Genomic DNA, 18,753 nt, shown 5'->3' on the forward strand with positions numbered 1-18,753 from the left:
CACAAATATAAAGAAACAAGGGGAGGCTCAAGACTTTTGCACTGCACTCTCAGTGCAAAGGGCTGTCCGTGTATGTGCTGCTGGTTTTAAGGTTTATGAGAAACCATGCTTTGAATGCTCTAGTGAGATGCCACAGCAATCAAAAACAGCACATTTGTCACAGCTGAAACCGTGCAAAGTGGGCCGTCTCAGAACGGAAAACACACGGAGACAAGGGGTGACGTAAAACACAAGAACTTTATTACAACAAGACTATGAATCATGAACTCTGAACGGAATTATCAACAATAATGAGAAACAAGGTCAGAGAAGGTCAGAGGACTATAACTTGGGTATTTTTCAAGATCTAAGGTCACAATGAGAAACTAAGGCTAGAATGGGTCGGAAACATCACCAGACATCAGTGCACTCAAAGTTCAAGGTTTGGTGGAGGGCATGGGCACCAGGAAATGCAACCAGGAGTCTCAGTACACTGCAAGAAAAAAAGAGGAGATTAAGGGACCATGACCCAGAGCCCCGGAGATGGAGAAAGCAGAGTGTAGATTAATTAATCTTACAGTTTTGCAGGTGGTGGACTGGTAAGGTGGGGGAAGGATGAGTTGTCCAGGTGAGCTGATTACAGAGCAGGTGATCCGTAGGGCTCTGTGATGGTGACAGGAGGGCAGGCAGGTAAGCTGAATGAGTGACAGGATAGAGAAACTGAACAGTCACATTTAGACCAGCAGCTGGGTGAGAGTAAGTGTTGTCTAAGACGAAACCTGAAAGCCGACTGGAGGTCTGTAGAGACAAACAAAGTCAACAGCTTTCTGCAGAAATCAGCTCTTTAACCAAAACTGTAGCGACTAACACTGACTGTGGCACGCTGAGCACTTGGCGGAGAGTAATGGTGATCGCTGATCCTAAATGCTGACAGCATAATTGCTCCCAGGTGTGGAGAAGCGTCAGAACGGCTTGAGTTGGCGCTATATAAATAAAATTGAACGGAACTGAACGGAACTGAACTGAACTGAACGCAACGCAGCGACTCTGCCCAGAAGTGGAGACAGCAAAAAAGAAGAAAACTCCAGCACTCACCCGGACCATGACAACATTATGACCACATGTCTGTAAGAATTTAGAGGAACAGATGTAACATTTAGTTCAGGTGTATGGTGCGTCTAGTACTTCTGGTTGTCCTAACATCTATCTAATCTGTGCAGTTATAACTCAGATCAAGATTTTTTCTTTTCTTCATTTAAGCAATATTAGTCCTTTAAAAGCAGCAGTGGTTCATTATACTTGAATTATTTTTTTCTCTCTCAATAGCGCAGTGTTTTGAATGAATATTAGGCAATGTGAAAAAGTGTAATTCATCTGCATGTTGACATTTTCCTTGGAAATTCAGCAAATAGCTAAAGGATTTTTAAAGAAGGGCACAGGTTTTCACAATGCTGGGTTTTAATTTCAGTATTAGTTCATTATAGTTAAAAATAATAACTTTTAAAAAATCTATGTAAATCACTGTTTCTGTCATGGCAGTGGCAGCAGATGTGTGGAGTTATAAGAGAAGGTCCCAAATGCAGGCACAGGCTTTGATGCGAGTGAGCTTTTATTTACAGTAGGTGACATTCAAACAAAAACAGGAAATGAGTGGCGTGGAGCTATAAGAAACTTAACTGGGAGAACTAAAACCTAACATGAGCCTGAACTGAAAACAAGAAACCTGAATACCTGGAAGAGGAGACAGAGAGCAGGGGCATGACAGACAGACGAACCGACAACAAGCACAAAGAATAATAATAATGGATTGCATTTATATAGCGCTTTTCAAGGCACCCAAAGCGCTTTACAATTCCACTATTCATTCACTCTCACATTCACACACTGGTGGAGGCAAACCACAGTTGTAGCCACAGCTGCCCTGGGGCAGACTGACAGAAGCGAGGCTGCCATATCGTGCCATCGGCCCCTCTGGCCAACACCAGTAGGCAGTAGGGTAAAGTGTCTTGCCCAAGGACACAACGACCAGGACAGAGCCTGAACTGAAAACAAGAAAACTGAATACCTGGAAGAGGAGACAGAGAGCAGGGGCATGACAGACAGACGAACCGACAACAAGCACAAAGAATAATAATAATAATAATGGATTGCATTTATATAGCGCTTTTCAAGGCACCCAAAGCGCTTTACAATTCCACTATTCATTCACTCTCACATTCACACACTGGTGGAGGCAAACCACAGTTGTAGCCACAGCTGCCCTGGGCAGACTGACAGAAGCGAGGCTGCCATATCGCGCCATCGGCCCCTCTGGCCAACATCAGTAGGCGGTAGGGTAAAGTGTCTTGCCCAAGGACACAACGACCAGGACAGAGCCTGAACTGAAAACAAGAAACCTGAATACCTGGAAGAGGAGACAGAGAGCAGGGGCATGACAGACAGACTAACCGACAACAAGCACAAAGAATAATAATAATAACAATAATAACAGATTGCATTTATATAGCGCTTTTCAAGGCACCCAAAGCACTTTACAATTCCACTATTCATTCACTCACTGGTGGAGGCAAGCTACAGTTATAGCCACAGCTGCCCTGGGGAAGACTGACAGAGGCGAGGCTGCCATATCGCGCCATCGGCCCCTCTGGCCAACATCAGTAGGCTGTAGGGTAACGTGTCTTGCCCAAGGACACAACGACCAGGACAGAGATTGAACCGGCGGCCTTCCGGTTACAGATGCGCTTCCCAACCCCCTGAGCCACTGTCGCACACACGGTAGCTGTGTCCAAATTGATTGATTGATTGATTGATTGAATCTTTATTTTGAACATGTTGAAAAAGTATAAAAAAAAATAGAATTAAAAGAGACAAATGAACAAAGCAAACAAAAGGAAAACGAGCAACCACAACTCCAAATAACGTCCATGTTCAAAAAGGAGCAGGAAGAAGCATAAGCTTATTTAATCCCACCCCTTTTCCACTATCTAGTATCAATAGACTACAGAAATACCTCCTTGCAATTACATTATATGTTATGTGTAATTTTTTTTATTTTATTTATTTATTTATTTTTTTTAAATATATACACATATATGTTTCTATCTATCCATACATACGTATATACACACATACGCACATATACACATTTTCAATAACCCCATTAACACCTCAAGGATACACAGCCTACAATTATATATATATATCCATACCAACAAACCCGTGCATGCGCACACACATGAAAATATTAGACAAGAACACCCTATCAAATCTCTACCTTTTCCCTGTACCCTGTAAAAACCATATCCTTAAACCGCTTTTTAAACTGCGCCATGCTTGGACATTGCTTCATATCTTTACTTAGTCTGTTCCACAGCTTCACTCCACACACAGAGATGCAAAAACTTTTTAATGTTGTACGGATACGAGGATGTTTTAAATTTAATTCCCCCCTCAAATTGTATCCCCGTTCCCTTTTAGAAAACATTTTTAGAATATTGTCAGGAAGCAGGTTATTTATTGCTTTATATATAATTTGTGCTGTGAGAAAATGAACCAGATCTGTGAATTTTAGAATTTTTGATTTTAAGAATAGTGGATTTGTATGATCTCTGTAACCAGTTTTATGGATTATCCTTATGGCCCTTTTTTGTAATATAAAGATTGATGATAGCGAACATTTGTAAGTATTGCCCCAAACCTCTGCACAGTAATTCAAATACGGTGCAATCAGGGAACAATAGAGAATGTGGAGTGATTTGTGGTCCAGAATGTGTTTTACTTTACTCAAGATTGAGACACTTCTTGAAATTTTGTTATGTATATGATTTATATGAGACTTCCAGTTTAATTTATCATCTATAATCACACCAAGAAACTTATGTTCAAGTACTCTTTCAATTTCCACACCATCTACATGAATCTGCACTTGTGCATTTCTAAGGGAATTCCCAAATAAGATAATTTTAGTTTTACTTAGATTTAGCGATAGTTTGTTCCTGTTAAACCATTTTTTAATTTTGCACATTTCTGAAGTAATTGTATCCAGCAGCTCCTTTAGATTCCCCCCAGAACAAAAAATATTTGTGTCATCTGCAAATAATACTAATTTTAATATATCAGATGCCTTACAAATATCATTTATATAAATAATAAATAATTTTGGACCCAGTACAGAGCCTTGTGGAACACCACAAGCAATGTCCAAGCATGATGAGGAATGGACACCCAGCTTCACAAATTGTTTCCGGTCACTTAAATAATTTTTCACCCATTGCAGTACAACCCCCCTAATCCCATACCGTTCCAGTTTATTAATTAATATGTCATGATTGATTGTGTCGAATGCTTTCTTGAGATCCAGAAATACTCCAGCTGCATACTGTTTCTGATCTATAGCATTCGTAATCTCCTCAATTGATTCGATTAATGCCAGAGATGTTGATCTTTTTGATCTGAATCCATATTGACTGTCAGAGAGTAATTTATATTTATCTAAGAATTTGTCTAATCGTTTATTAAACAGGTTTTCTAGGATTTTGGAGAATTGTGGTAGTAAAGAAACAGGCCTGTAATTTGTGAAGTGGCGTCTATCCCCGGTTTTATACAGCGGCACAACTTTAGCTATTTTCATTTTGTTTGGCACTTTTCCCGTCTGAAATGATAAGTTGCAAATATATGTTAGAGGTCCTACAATTCCTTCAATGACCTTCTTGACGATTTTCATGTCAATATCATTACAATCAGTAGATGTTTTATATTTACACATGTGTACAATGTCAATTATTTCTTTTTCCTCCACTGATGTGAGGAACATTGAGTTAGGGTTCCTATCAATCAGGTTTTCACTACAGTCTACTGATGGCAGTGACTCAGGAATTTGTTCTGCCAGTTTTGGTCCAATATTTACAAAATAATGATTAAAGCTGTTGACCTTATCAGCAGTGTTTTCCATAATATTGCCATTATCGATAAAGTATTGTGGATAACTTTGTTGTCCAGAATTATTTTTAATGATACCGTTTAAAACATCCCATATTCCTTTCATATTATGTTTATTGTTGTTCAATATTTTACTATAATACTCCTTTCTACATACACGTATAATATTGGTCAACTTATTTTTGTATTTTTTATATTTATTTTCAGCTTCTTTTGTTCTTTGTTTTAGGTATTCCCTATAGAGTGTATTTTTCTTTTTACATGCATTTTGTAAACCCTTAGTGAGCCATGGTCTATCTGAATATTTGTGCTTTCTGTTGTATTTTATTGTTGGACAGTTTTTATCGTACAACTCCATGAATATTCTTAAAAATATGCCATATGCAATATCAATATCAGCTTCTTTGTACACATTGTCCCAGTCCTGATTTAATAGATCGTTCTTAAATGCAGTCATCGTTTCTTCCGTCCTTACACGTCTGTATCTCAGTTGTTCTTCATGCTGATTTTTCTTATAATTAGTGTCATAAACTGCAAAAACTGGTAGGTGATCACTGATGTCATTAATTAATAATCCGCTCACAATGTTGTTTTCCATATTGTTAGTGAAAATATTGTCAAGTAAGGTGGCACAATGTGGTGTAATTCTGCTAGGCCTGGTTATTTTAGGATGTAAACTCAAACTGTACATAGTGTTTAGGAATTCGTCGCTCATTTTATGCTTTTTTGGATTCAACAGGTCAATATTAAAATCACCACAGATAAACATAACTTTTTGATTTGTTTTAGAGAATATTTCCTCTATGAAGTCATTAAATACTTGAATACTAGAGCCAGGTGTTCTATATATACAGCTAATTATTACATTTTTTTCTTTTTCCTTATAAATTTCAATTGTTATACATTCTAGTAAATTATCAATTACAGTTGTCATACTTTCTACCACCTTGTAGTTTAGGTTTTTATCCACATACACAGCTACTCCCCCTCCACTCTTGTTCCTTCTATTTACAAAATTCACTTCATATCCCTCCAGTCCAAAGTCCATTCCTTTCTCCGCATTGATCCATGTTTCAGAAATGGCAATAATTCCAAATGGATTTGTCAACTCATTTAGATATTCCTTTATATTGTTGAAGTTGGCATACAGACTTCTGCTATTAAAATGGATTATTGATCATTTATTTTCCGTGTTGATGGTGTGCTTAAACTGTTCATCAGTGAAGTAGCAGCAGTTACAGCTGATGTTGTAGAAGAAATTATTTTCCGGGTCTATATCCTTTTCTAAGTCTAGAACATTATGGTCTGTGTATCGAAATGTTCTCAGTTCCAGATTATCATAAAGAGAATTCCAATGAGTCATGTTGATATTGTTGCCGGATGCAGATGAAGTTCTTTTGGACTGTGCCATGTGTTGTGTTGTGTGTCACGTCACATGTGTATTCATACCTCCAGAGTAAGTTGACCTCAGTATTTGTCCAGCTCTTCCATATTTCTGATGACCAACACTTTGGCTTGTTCCGGTGTTCCATTGAGTTTAATGAATACTTTGCAGTTGGTGGTCCATGTATTTTGAATTTTTCCCTGTTTCTTCAAGTAACGTGCTTTCCTGGCAATGTCCGCATTTCTTTTTATCAGATGTTCGTTCATGAAGACATCGGATCCTTTCAGTTTCTTTCCTTGTTTTAACAGTGCTGTTTTCTGTTTTCTGTTTGCAAATCTCACAATGATGGCTGGTTTGTCACTTTCATTTTTTCGGGGTAGAGGGTGGCAAGCCTCAATGTTGTTATAATCCACTTCCACACCTTTGGACCGTAGAAAGGTAACCACTTGATGCTCCGTGGAGTTGACATCTTCCTCTCCTGGCCCTCCTACATTGTCAGTGGCGACCGCCCGGGCGTATGACCGGGGTTTGATGCGAAGCCCCGTGATGATAACATCGTTCATCCGGGTGTACTGCTCCAAATCCGCCACTCTGTTCTCCAGGTACGCCAGCCGCCGATCCTTCTCGGCGTTCTGGATGCGGAGAGCCTTAACTTCCTCGACCAGGTCCAGGATGGCTTTCTGCTGCAGTTTGACAGTAGAAATCTCCTCTGTCATAAACTCCAGCGACTTCTTAATATCGTCTCCTTCCTCGGCTGACAGAACTTTTTTCGGGCCCATGCTGAGAGACGCTCTTGTAGCTTTGCCGTGACGACCGGCTAGCTAGTTGATGCTAGCGTCCTTCCTCTCACTCACCGCTGAATGCCAACTTTGATTTGCTCTGGGTCGCTCTGAGCTGCCTGCTTCATTTCATGGGACACATGAGGACCCGGCCTTCGCGGTCTACGTGGGCCAGGTCCTCAGGAGGTAGACCGGAAGTAAACAGCTGGGGAAATTGGACGGTCTAGCCTTCTGATTAGCGTCCCCACTGTCTCGGTGGAGTTTAATAAACTCGGCCGTCTGCTCCTTGCTATCTAAAATATAACAGAACATTGGAGTAAATTCTCAACCATCTCACACTTCCATTTAATCAGTTTTCTGTTTGACGTTTATTCAGCTGTGTGAAGCCCAAGGAGGAACTTGCCCGGGGGATTAATAAAGTTTTATTTAATCTAATCTAATCTAATCTAATCTAATCTAATCTAATAACTTTAATCTCAGCCAAACTGATTTACTCACGAACAAATAAAACACTGAAAAAAGCCCAACAATAACATTTTTAGGTTGTCTAGGTGATTTATATATTACGTTTAACCTGAGTAGCGAAAGTTCGCGGTGATCTGAAAATGATGTGCCGGGAGTTGTGCCGTTCTCTGCGGCTCTAGTGACCCTCGAGCTCTCGGCTAGCTATCGAGCTGGTGGGTAACAGACGTCTCCGAAAACGTCGAAGCACTTTTGCAAATATGCGACACCTTGATAAACCGAGCAGATGTTTGAAGTTTACACACCCACATTCTCGCCTGAAAATATGTTAAAAGTTAATTTTGTGACCCAGAAAGATTAATAAGAGTAATTTTAAAACTTAGTAGCGGCCGCCATTGCCGGAAACTGGAGTTTGGCTGGGCCGCGCTATGAATTCTGGGATATGGTAGGCCCACGAAGAACACACCCGACCCATCCTTCAAATTCGGGGAAAAGGAGGACGCATTTGTCGGCTGTATTCGGAGGAGTCTACGAATTTGGACAGCCTTCGGCGCGTCGCTGTGATGTAATCGGCCTACAAATGCAGCCTCAGGAGGATGCAGCCCATGAATTTTCGACACAGCTATGTACACAGGGAGGGAAAAGAGGAAGTTGCACACAGAAGGGAGACACGGCTTAACCTAATGAACATGACGAGACAGGGAGGACGTAAAAATGAATACACTGACATAAGATGTATTAAATGTTTTAATAACTGGTGAAACTGGATTTCTCATTTTCACGAGCTATGGTCATAACCTGTGGTCATGAATATAGAACACATGAAAGTTTACTTTAAAAAAAAAGACCTCCAATTTTCTAAATTTTGGAGGTGCACTAGAGTGTATATATATTTTAATAATTGTGTACTTTCCCCAGTTTCCAGCATTACATGATGAAACCTAAAGGACTGGCTATTGCAGTTGTGGCTCAGTATGTCATCATGCCTCTTACAGCCTTTTTCATAGCTAAGGTTGGTATTTATGCAAAATTTTAAAAAGATTATACAGTAACCAGTTAAATAATGCACTGTTTATTTATGTATTATATTTATTTATGGATTTATGGATATTTTGTTATGATTTGTGCCTCCTACAAAATTTGGACAGAGATGAGCTCAGTTACTTGGTTAATGTAATTTTTTTCCACGCCCATTTATTATACTTCCCATGAACTCTCATTTATGTCACTGTACTTTATTTCAATACATTAAGTTTCCATAGCTGACACCAGACTGGAATTTGTATTACTATTAGACATTCTTACTGGTATTTGTAGCACCCTGTAAGAGGTTAGTGTGATTTTGTGTCACAGGTGTTCCAGTTCAGTGATATAACAGCTGTGGTTAATCTGGTCTGGGTCTACAGGTGGACATGAACCTCAGGTGCATACACAAAGTTATGCAGTTAATTGGTCAATGTTTAAAATAACACACTGATATGTTTTTCTAACATAACTGATTGACTTGATATGTCTGTCCAAATTCACCGGTCTACAAAAATATCCTTTGTTTGCTACTGGAAATTCAGATCAGCTCTGCATCTTTTTTTTTCCTTTTTTTTTTTACACTAACTCAAGTAAGAACTAAGAGCAATCAGTCATCATGTTCAGATTAAATTTTCCCTAATATCCATTGCCTGTCACTTTTATATCCTGATGTTCATCACTGAAAATGCCCAAATTTGATGGAAAAAAAAGTTGAGATAAGAATGAAAAAAGTTAATCTTTAGTGACATTCTGGCACCCATTAGCAGATATGCTTTCAGCACATTATCCACGAGTTCACTATTGTTATATGCTCTATAAATGCCAAGAAAATTCCTGGCAACCTGCACTAATGCTTTCTGTGCTGCTGACTCAATCAGTTTTCTTTTTGACCTCATTGTCAAGCAATAGTGCATGGATTTCAGGACCGAAAAAACACCTTTCCTACTTTTGGCGATGTTAGGGAGTTTTTATTGTTTTATTTGCTTATGCTTCAAAAGTTATGTTATACATATTTCACCAGACAGTTTTCTGTTGAAACAGGAAGCTGACCCTGTGACACTGACAAGAGACCAGTACAGAAATACATATCCGCAGAAGTTGACTTGCATTATATTATTCTTAGAAATTGACTTGCAACACACATACTTTGTGACACACACACACAGCTTACACACACAGACAGCATCAGGACCTGCGTAACAGGAAATGTGATTATATTTGCATATTGACGATGTAACCTATAAAAATAAACGAATACTGCAGTTCGGTGTGATTTGCTCTGAGCTTTTCACCCGTGCCGCACGTTGTCAATCTTAAGTGTCTCAGTGTTGTTTATTCACCTGACTGTTTGTTAACTGTAAATCTCTGACAGGCGACGAAACTTATTTATTAAATGCTGAAATGAATTGCACTTTCTGTCCATTCTTACTATTGTCCGATATTTCCAGTGTCAAGGTTATTACCTGATCAGCCATAGAAATTAAAAAAAGATGCAATACATCTGTGTTGCAACATCAATTAAATGTTCGTCATCGTGGGGGAAATATCTGCCATGTTTTTGTGTACGATGTCAGGAACTTAGCGTTAAAGTGAATGTTCCCAGTTAGAAGTCCTTTTTTCACATGAATACACAATAAGGACGGGAGTATACAATTACTGGGCACTGGATTAGGTACACCTAGTAGTACCAGGTCAGAGTCCTTTGTGTCTTCACGACAACATTAACCCTTTTTGGCACAGAACCAACAAGGTGCTGGAAACATTTCTTAGAGCTTCTGGTCCATATTGACATGATAGCATCACATAGTTCCCACTGATTTGTCAACTCTAAATCTTCTGCTCCATAAGAGCCCAAAGGTGCTCTATTCAATCGAGATCTGGTGACTGTGGAGGTCATTTGAGTATAACAAGTTCGAGAAACCAGTTTGAAATTATTTAGGCTTTCTAACATGGTGCATTATTTTGCTAGAGGAAACTATCAGAAAATGGGCACACTGCGACCATAAAGGGATGAACAGGGTTCTCAGCTTGGCTGTGACATTTGTGACCTGCTCATATGGTGCTAAAGGGTGTTCTAAGCAAATATCCCTCACACCATTACACCACCAGCCTGAACAACTGATACAAGGCAGGATGAATTGAGTTGAATTGAACTGAGTTGAACTCAGTTTTATTTATATAGCACCAAATTGCAACAGTTGCATCAACAACATGGATCCATGATTTCATGTTGTTTACGCTAAATTCTTACACTACCATCCAAATATGTCTGCAGAAATTGAGACTCATCAAGCAGGCAATGTTTTCCTACTTTTCTGCAGCTGTAAGCAATCTGCTTCACGTTTTAACCTCCTAGGACTTGGCGTCCACATATGTGGACATCACATTTTGGGTTGTCTAGACCAAAATACTAAATTTTGCTCTACAAGGGCCTGATATCCACTTACAAGGACATTATACTGCCTCTGTTTTATAGAAATTTAAAACGAATATCCTCATATGTGGCTCTCATTTTTCTTAGAAACAAAAACCAGGTAAAAAAAAATGGAAGAGTTCAGGTCTTAGGAGGTTAATTTGCTGAATGTTCAGAGAGGCTCTTCTGCATACCCTCTTGTAACAAACGATTACTGTTACTGTAGTTACTGTTGCCTTCTTATCAGATCAAAGCAGTCTGGCCATTCTCCTCTGACATCTGTCATCAACAAGGCATTTTCCCCTAAAGAGCTGCCGCTTGCTGGATAGTTTTTTCCTTTTCTCTGTAAGCCCCTCATGCCTAAATGCATTCAGTTGCTTTCCCTCACTCAGTTGCTTTTACTTATTTCACATTTGTATTAATCTAATGTAAAATAATGTAAAAGTAATGTAAAAGAACCCACCCACCACTTTATTTACACTCTAGCTCTTGTTTTAACATATGGCACAGAAATTGAACATTTAACAGTGTTTCCTGAAAAGCCTCTCTTGTGTGATCATTTGCTAATAACATTTAAATTTACAATAATTGATTACATGTTCTAATTCTCAAACATGTAGCTTAAAGCAGATAATTTGTAAGCTGGGGAGAAAATGGCGTGTCACAAATTTAGAAGATCATCATGTAGCCTAAAGAAATAGTTTGGTGATGTTTAAGAAAGCCCTCCGCAAAGCTAGAACATCTTACTACTCATCACTGATTAAAGAAAATAAGAACACAAGAATATTCATTTAAAGTCTTTTTCTCCAATTGATCTTTCTGAGTTAACTTTAGTAATGATTTCCTCCAAACCATCTTTTAGACTCCATTCCCAAAAGACTGCTCAAAGAAGTCCTGCCATCAATTAATGCTTCAATCTTAAATATGATCAACCTATCTCTATTAATCAACTATGCACCACAGGCCTTCAAGCTGGCAGTAGTAGCAGTCTTAGCTAATTATAAGCCAGTCTCCAACCTTCCTTTCATATCAAAAATCCTTGAAAGAGTAGTTGTCAAACAGCTAACAGATCATCTGCAGAGAAATGGTTTATTTGAAGAGTTTCAGTCAGGTTTCAGAGCTCATCACAGCACAGAAACAGCTTTAGTGAAGGTTACAAATGATCTTCTTATGGCCTGTGACAGTGGACTCATCTCTGTGCTTGTCCTGCTAGACCTTAGTGCAGCATTCGATACTGTCGACCATAATATCCTATTAGAGCGATTAGAACATGCAGGTATTACAGGTACTGCGCTGCAGTGGTTTGTATCATATCTATCTAATAGACTCCAATTTGTACATGTAAATGGAGAGTCCTCTTCACACACTCAGGTCAATTATGGAGTTCCACAGGGTTCAGTGCTAGGACCAATTCTGTTTACATTATACATGCTTCCCCTAGGCAGTATCATCAGAAGACATAGCATACATTTTCACTGCTATGCAGAGGACACCCAACTGTGTCTATCCATGAAGCCAGATAACACACACCAATTAGTTAAACTGCAGGAATGTCTTAAAGACATAAAGACCTGGATGGCCGCTAACTTTCTGCTTCTAAATTCAGATAAAACTGACGTCATTGTATTCGGCCCTGAAAATCTTAGAAATATTGTATCTAACCCAGATTCTTACTCTGGATGGCATTACCTTAGCCTCCAGTAACACTGTGAGGAATCTTGGAGCCATTTTTGACCAGGATATGTTCTTCAATGCACATATTAAACAAATGCAGGGAGTGCAGAATTATTAGGCAAGTTGTATTTTTGAGGAATAATTTTATTATTGAACAACAACCATGTTCTCAATGAACCCAAAAAAGTCATTAATATCAAAGCTGAATGTTTTTGGAAGTAGTTTTTAGTTTGTTTTTAGTTTTAGCTATTTTAGGGGGATATTGTGTGTGCAGGTGACTATTACTGTGCATAATTATTAGGCAACTTAACAAAAAACAAATATATACCCATTTCAATTATTTATTTTTACCAGTGACACCAATATAACATCTCCACATTCACAAATATACATTTCTGACATTCAAAAACAAAACAAAAACAAATCAGCGACCAATATAGCCACCTTTCTTTGCAAGGACACTCAAAAGCCTGCCATCCATGGATTCTGTCAGTGTTTTGATCTGTTCACCATCAACATTGCGTGCAGCAGCAACCACAGCCTCCCAGACACTGTTCAGAGAGGTGTACTGTTTTCCCTCCTTGTAAATCTCACATTTGATGATGGACCACAGGTTCTCAATGGGGTTCAGATCAGGTGAACAAGGTGGCCATGTCATTAGTTTTTCTTCTTTTATACCCTTTCTTGCCAGCCACGCTGTGGAGTACTTGGACGCGTGTGATGGGGCATTGTCCTGCATGAAAATCATGTTTTTCTTGAAGGATGCAGACTTCTTCCTGTACCACTGCTTGAAGAAGGTGTCTTCCAGAAACTGGCAGTAGGACTGGGAGTTGAGCTTGACTCCATCCTCAACCCGAAAAGGCCCCACAAGCTCATCTTTGATGATACCAGCCCAAACCAGTACTCCACCTCCACCTTGCTGGCGTCTGAGTCGGACTGGAGCTCTCTGCCCTTTACCAATCCAGCCACGGGCCCATCCATGTGGCCCATCAAGACTCACTCTCATTTCATCAGTCCATAAAACCTTAGAAAAATCAGTCTTGAGATATTTCTTGGCCCAGTCTTGACGTTTCAGCTTGTGTGTCTTGTTCGGTGGTGGTCGTCTTTCAGCCTTTCTTACCTTGGCCATGTCTCTGAGTATTGCACACCTTGTGCTTTTGGGCACTCCAGTGATGTTGCTGCTCTGAAATATGAGCAAACTGGTGGCAAGTGGCATCTTGGCAGCTGCACGCTTGACTTTTCTCAGTTCATGGGCAGTTATTTTGCGCCTTGGGTTTTCCACACGCTTCTTGCGACCCTGTTGACTATTTTGAATGAAACGCTTGATTGTTCGATGATCACGCTTCAGAAGCTTTGCAATTTTGAGACTGCTGCATCCCTCTGCAAGATATCTCACTATTTTTGACTTTTCTGAGCCTGTCAAGTCCTTCTTTTGACCCATTTTGCCAAAGGAAAGGACATTGCCTAATAATTATGCACACCTGATATAGGGTGTTGATGTCATTAGACCACACCCTTTCTCATTACAGAGATGCACATCACCTAATATGCTTAATTGGTAGTAGGCTTTCAAGCCTATACAGCTTGGAGTAAGACAACATGCATGAAGAGGATGATGTGGACAAAATACTCATTTGCCTAATAATTCTGCACTCAGAGTGACGCTAAAAAACTAGTTCATGCATTTATTACTTCTAGGCTGGACTACCGTAATTCATTATTATCAGGATCTCCTAAAAACTCCCTGAAAACCCCTCAGTTAATCCAAAATCCTGCAGCAACAGTACTGATAAGGACTAGAAAGAGAGAGCATATTTCTCCTTTCTCTCTTGGATTCCTTCACTGGCTCCCTGTTAAATCCAAAATTGAATTCAAAATCCTGCTTGAATAATCAGGCCCCATGCTATCTTAATGACCTTATAATACTATATCACCCTATTAGAGCACTTCACTACCTTACTTGTTGTTGCTAGAGTATTCAAAAGTAGATTGGGAGGCAGAACCTTCAGTTTTCAGGCCCATCTTCCACGGAACCAGCTTCCAGTTTGGATTCAGATAGAGTTTGTCTATCTCTGCTTTCAGGCTTAAAATGCCACTGGGGGATTCCCATGATGCACTGAGTATTTCTTCTTCAATCACCTTTCAAACTCATTTTGTGTTAATAGACCTCACTGCACTGAATCATACTTAATCTCTGACTCTCTTCAACAGAATGTGTTATGTCCTATCTACCTTCTCTCACCTCAACCACTCCTGGCAGATGGCCCCGCCCCTCCCTGAGCCTGGTTCTGCTAGAGGATTCTTCCTGTTAAAAGGGAGTTTTTCCTTCCCGCTGTTGCCAAAGTACTTGCTTCTCTGTAAGCGACTTGAGGTAACTGTTGTGATTTAGTGCTGTATAAATAAAATTAAATTGAATTGAATTAATGAGCAGTTGAACAGGTTTACCTAATAAAGTGGCTGGTGAGCAATGTTCCTTCTAATTTTTAGAATTTTGTGTGTCTGAGCAAACACACAAACTCCCTGAGCAGTCCCTTGGACCACTGTGAGCAACATTAGACGTGTGCACTCACTGTGGTCACGCCAGCATCGAATCCATCCAAGTTACATGGTTTATGAAAAGAATCAAATTACAGCATTTACAATCTTTTGATTGGTCGACATGGTACATTTTTCCACCAATAGGAAAGGATGGGGTTGTTTTTGGTTTTGTCCTTGCTCACAGGGGGCGAGTGCTTTCAAGCGCTTTCCTTATAAAATGCTGTTTTTACCATTTCTTCCCGCAGTAAATATAAATGATAGTATTCAGGGGAAAAAAAACAAACATTGCATTTTTTTTATCATAACTCTGGTTTTACGTGGCCTATCAACACAATTTAAAAACCGGTATAAAGTCCACACTTTTTCCGTCAATTGTTCCGTCTGTCCTGCTCACATCTCCAATGGTTGCACACGTTGTCATTAACATGGCTTCACTCTACATCATATGGGAACTTGAGGAACCAGGTCAAAACAAATTCAGTAAGTGTTGGGCCAAAAGTGTTTTTTGGAATAACAATGTTCTATATAACCTCTGTACTTCTTACTGTATACTTCTTACTGAATAATTAAAATATAGAACAACATAATTAATTGTTAACGATATAAAACAAGAATAAAAGCTAAACAGTGATTTGTCTTGTTGTTCTCAGGTAGTCATCAATTCAATTAAATTTTATTGATATAGCACCAAATCACAACAACAGTCACCTCACTATAATGGAGATTTTTTTTAGTGGTGATCTTTATCTTAACATGCATCGAAAATGGAGACATCGCCATGGCTGTGCTGTCTCCTTCACTCTTGGCCATTGGCGCTCCCATGCCTTTCATGGGCTTCTCCTTTGGATATCTGTTCTCTGGGATCTCCAGACTCAGCCATGCGTAAGTGATTTTATTCAGTCACTGATGGATATTGTTAGTGGTCATATGAGCCTTTCTGTATATATATATATATATATATATATATATATATATATATATATATATATATATATATATATAATTTTTTTTTTTTTTTTTTTTTTTTACACATGTGAATTACTCTATCTGCCCTCAGGGAACGGAGGACCATTTCTATGGAAACAGGCTGCCAGACTATCATGCGGGGCTCCACCGTATTGAAGATTGTTTTCCCCCAGGAAGTGATAGGCAGTCTACATGGTGTTTCAGCTGTTGGAGGGGATGGTGCTCACCATGACAACAGATTTCAGAGTTTACATGTTGACAAAGGCCTTTTACGTCTATTAACAGTATAACATTGTATTTTCACAAAGGGGTAATAGTTCAAATGTATTGTTCCATGCAGCGTTGTGTGTAGCAGGCAGGTTAGGACCCAAATGCAGGACTCTCAGGATAGACTGAACTTAACAACAGCTTTATTTAACACAAATAACTAATTACAAGGAACTTAAATGGCAGGAACTCGTGGATCCAAACACTGAACAAACACTAAAGGCTGTGTGTCCTGATCAAACAGGACACACAGCACACACAGGTGAAATGACAAGGTGCTTAGAGAGGCTGCAGAGATTGGAGCAGGCCAGGAAAAGGCCAAAACCACTAAACAAGCCTAAAGTATGATAATTACAGTTCATTTGGGCAAGGGAACAACCATCTACTGCAAGAAGACCTAAGCTCTGCATCTACTGCAAGAAGACCTAAGAAGACCTAAGCTCAATATCCTCCAAGGTGGCAGATGGGAGTAGACCTTTATTCATCCCTCGGGATGAATAAAGTATTCTGATTCTGAATATCCCACCTGTTACCCAGGCAACGTTGAGGCCTGACATGGATATCTAATCAGAGCAGGGTAAGGAGGTCATCTGCTCAACTGGGCCTAAAATCTCAAGATACGACCTCGAGACATTTCAAGAGCATAAAATACCAAGTGCAGAGAGAAAGAATGGCAAAAGAGAGTCCCCAGAAAACACTGTATTGTTTCAGGGAATGAGCAGTAGACAGCTGTTCACAGGATTGGGGAAGCAGCTGAGTGAGCCTATTGTTGGCCCTGGTATATGGAGGAGGGGGGCTGGGCTAGAAGCCTCGAGGTTGTTTGTAGTGATTTGGCCACCACTGCTGACCTGCCATCAGGAGAGTCAAAATAGTCAGTGAAGGTTGGGTATCATCTGGCAACATCAACTCCAGGCTGAAGACCATAATTGCTCTATAGTACCTACAGTTGTGGCATCCTGGGGTGTGTTAAGGAAGCTTGAACACTACATGAACAAATGCACTGGTTCACACCTCTGAAATGGCACTTGCTGTGGTTCCTACATGCTTCCACTTTGCAACAATGATTGTGGAAACCTCTTCCTTCCTGGGAACACAGCGTGGTGATAAGGATGTTTAAAGGATGTGCACAAAGCTGCATCTGGTCAGTTGGCTGATCAATTTGTTTCACCAACTCACCTACACAAGGCAATTTGTAAAGGGCGTAGCAGCCGTGGCAGTTTGTCTTGAAACAGCAATGGTATCTCCATATTTTGACTTTCTTCTCAAAATAAATCTTTTAGAATAGAATAGAATAGCCTTTATTGTCATTGTACAGAGTACAACAAAATTGGAGTGCCACTCCCTTGGCTAAAGATTCAATAATAAATATAAATGTAAAATATAAAAAGTACAATAAAACAATCTCAAGTACTCAAACAATAGTAAGTACAATATATACAGGATAGCAGCATTAATATAATGACAGTATGAATAGCAGCATGATATAATGGCAGTGACGGTATGGTATAGCTAAGCAGGTTCAATTGTTTTTATGCTTATTTACTACGGTGATAGCTCTGGGAAAGAAGCTATCCCTGAATCTGTTTGTCCTGGTTTTATGTGACCTGTACTGTCGGCCTGACGGTAATAGTTCAAACAGTTGATTGCTGGGGTGAGAGTGGTCCTTGATGATATTGCCAGCTCTGCTGAGGTACCGAGAGTTTGCAGTGACCTCCAGGCTGCGCAGAGAGCAGCCAGTGATCTTCTGGGCTGTGTTGATGACCCTCTGCAGTACTTTCCTGTCCGCAGCTGAGCACCCTGCATACCATGTTGTTATGCCGTACGTTAGGATGCTCTCTATGGTGGCTCTGTAAAATGTCACCAGCAGCCTCTCTTTACATTATTCTCAGAATGATCACCAATATTTTTTTTTCTTAACATGGCCTTAAGACTCCATCAAACAGAGAGGACAAAAATTAGAACCAATAAAAACTGTGAAAAATCACAGCTTCATTTTTCGTTGGATTGGAGTTTCTTTGATAAACGACTAAAAGATTGATCAGCTTTTAAAATAGTTGGCTGTATATCTTTTCGATGCATGCGTTTTAAAATTCAGTGACACTTATCTAAGCCACTGGATGACTTATGAAGCTACAAACTCATTTACAATTTTTCTGTCAGGCAGCATGAACTCTTGAAAACTGAATCTTCCAGCTTTTCCTGCTTCCATCCATCCATTCGCTTCCGCTTATCCTTTTCAGGGTAGCGGGGGGCGCTGGAGCCTATCCCAGCTGTCATAGGGCGAGAGGCGGGGGTACACCCTGGACAGGTCGCCAGGCTGTCGCAGG

At 39.7% G+C, this 18,753-nt stretch overlaps 1 protein-coding gene across 1 annotated transcript; it reads right to left on the reverse strand.

Moving 5' to 3' along the window:
* Positions 1–6,110: 6,110 nt before the first annotated feature.
* Positions 6,111–7,088, reverse strand: LOC146617349 (uncharacterized). The gene has a single exon (XM_085373248.1). It carries the CDS (start codon positions 7,078–7,080, stop codon positions 6,385–6,387), a length of 696 nt encoding a protein of 231 aa, XP_085229374.1. The 5' UTR covers positions 7,081–7,088; the 3' UTR covers positions 6,111–6,384.
* Positions 7,089–18,753: the final 11,665 nt, after the last annotated feature.

This window comes from Diplotaxodon limnothrissa, linkage group LG15 (genome assembly GCF_057381915.1).
Source record: "Diplotaxodon limnothrissa isolate DT_005_m linkage group LG15, D_limnothrissa_male_GT1.1, whole genome shotgun sequence".
NCBI classification, from domain to species: domain Eukaryota; kingdom Metazoa; phylum Chordata; class Actinopteri; order Cichliformes; family Cichlidae; genus Diplotaxodon; species Diplotaxodon limnothrissa.

Bases quoted from the DNA above. Each gene is read 5' to 3' on its own strand.
- LOC146617349 (XM_085373248.1), bottom strand. From the start codon at position 7,080: ATGGGCCCGAAAAAAGTTCTGTCAGCCGAGGAAGGAGACGATATTAAG.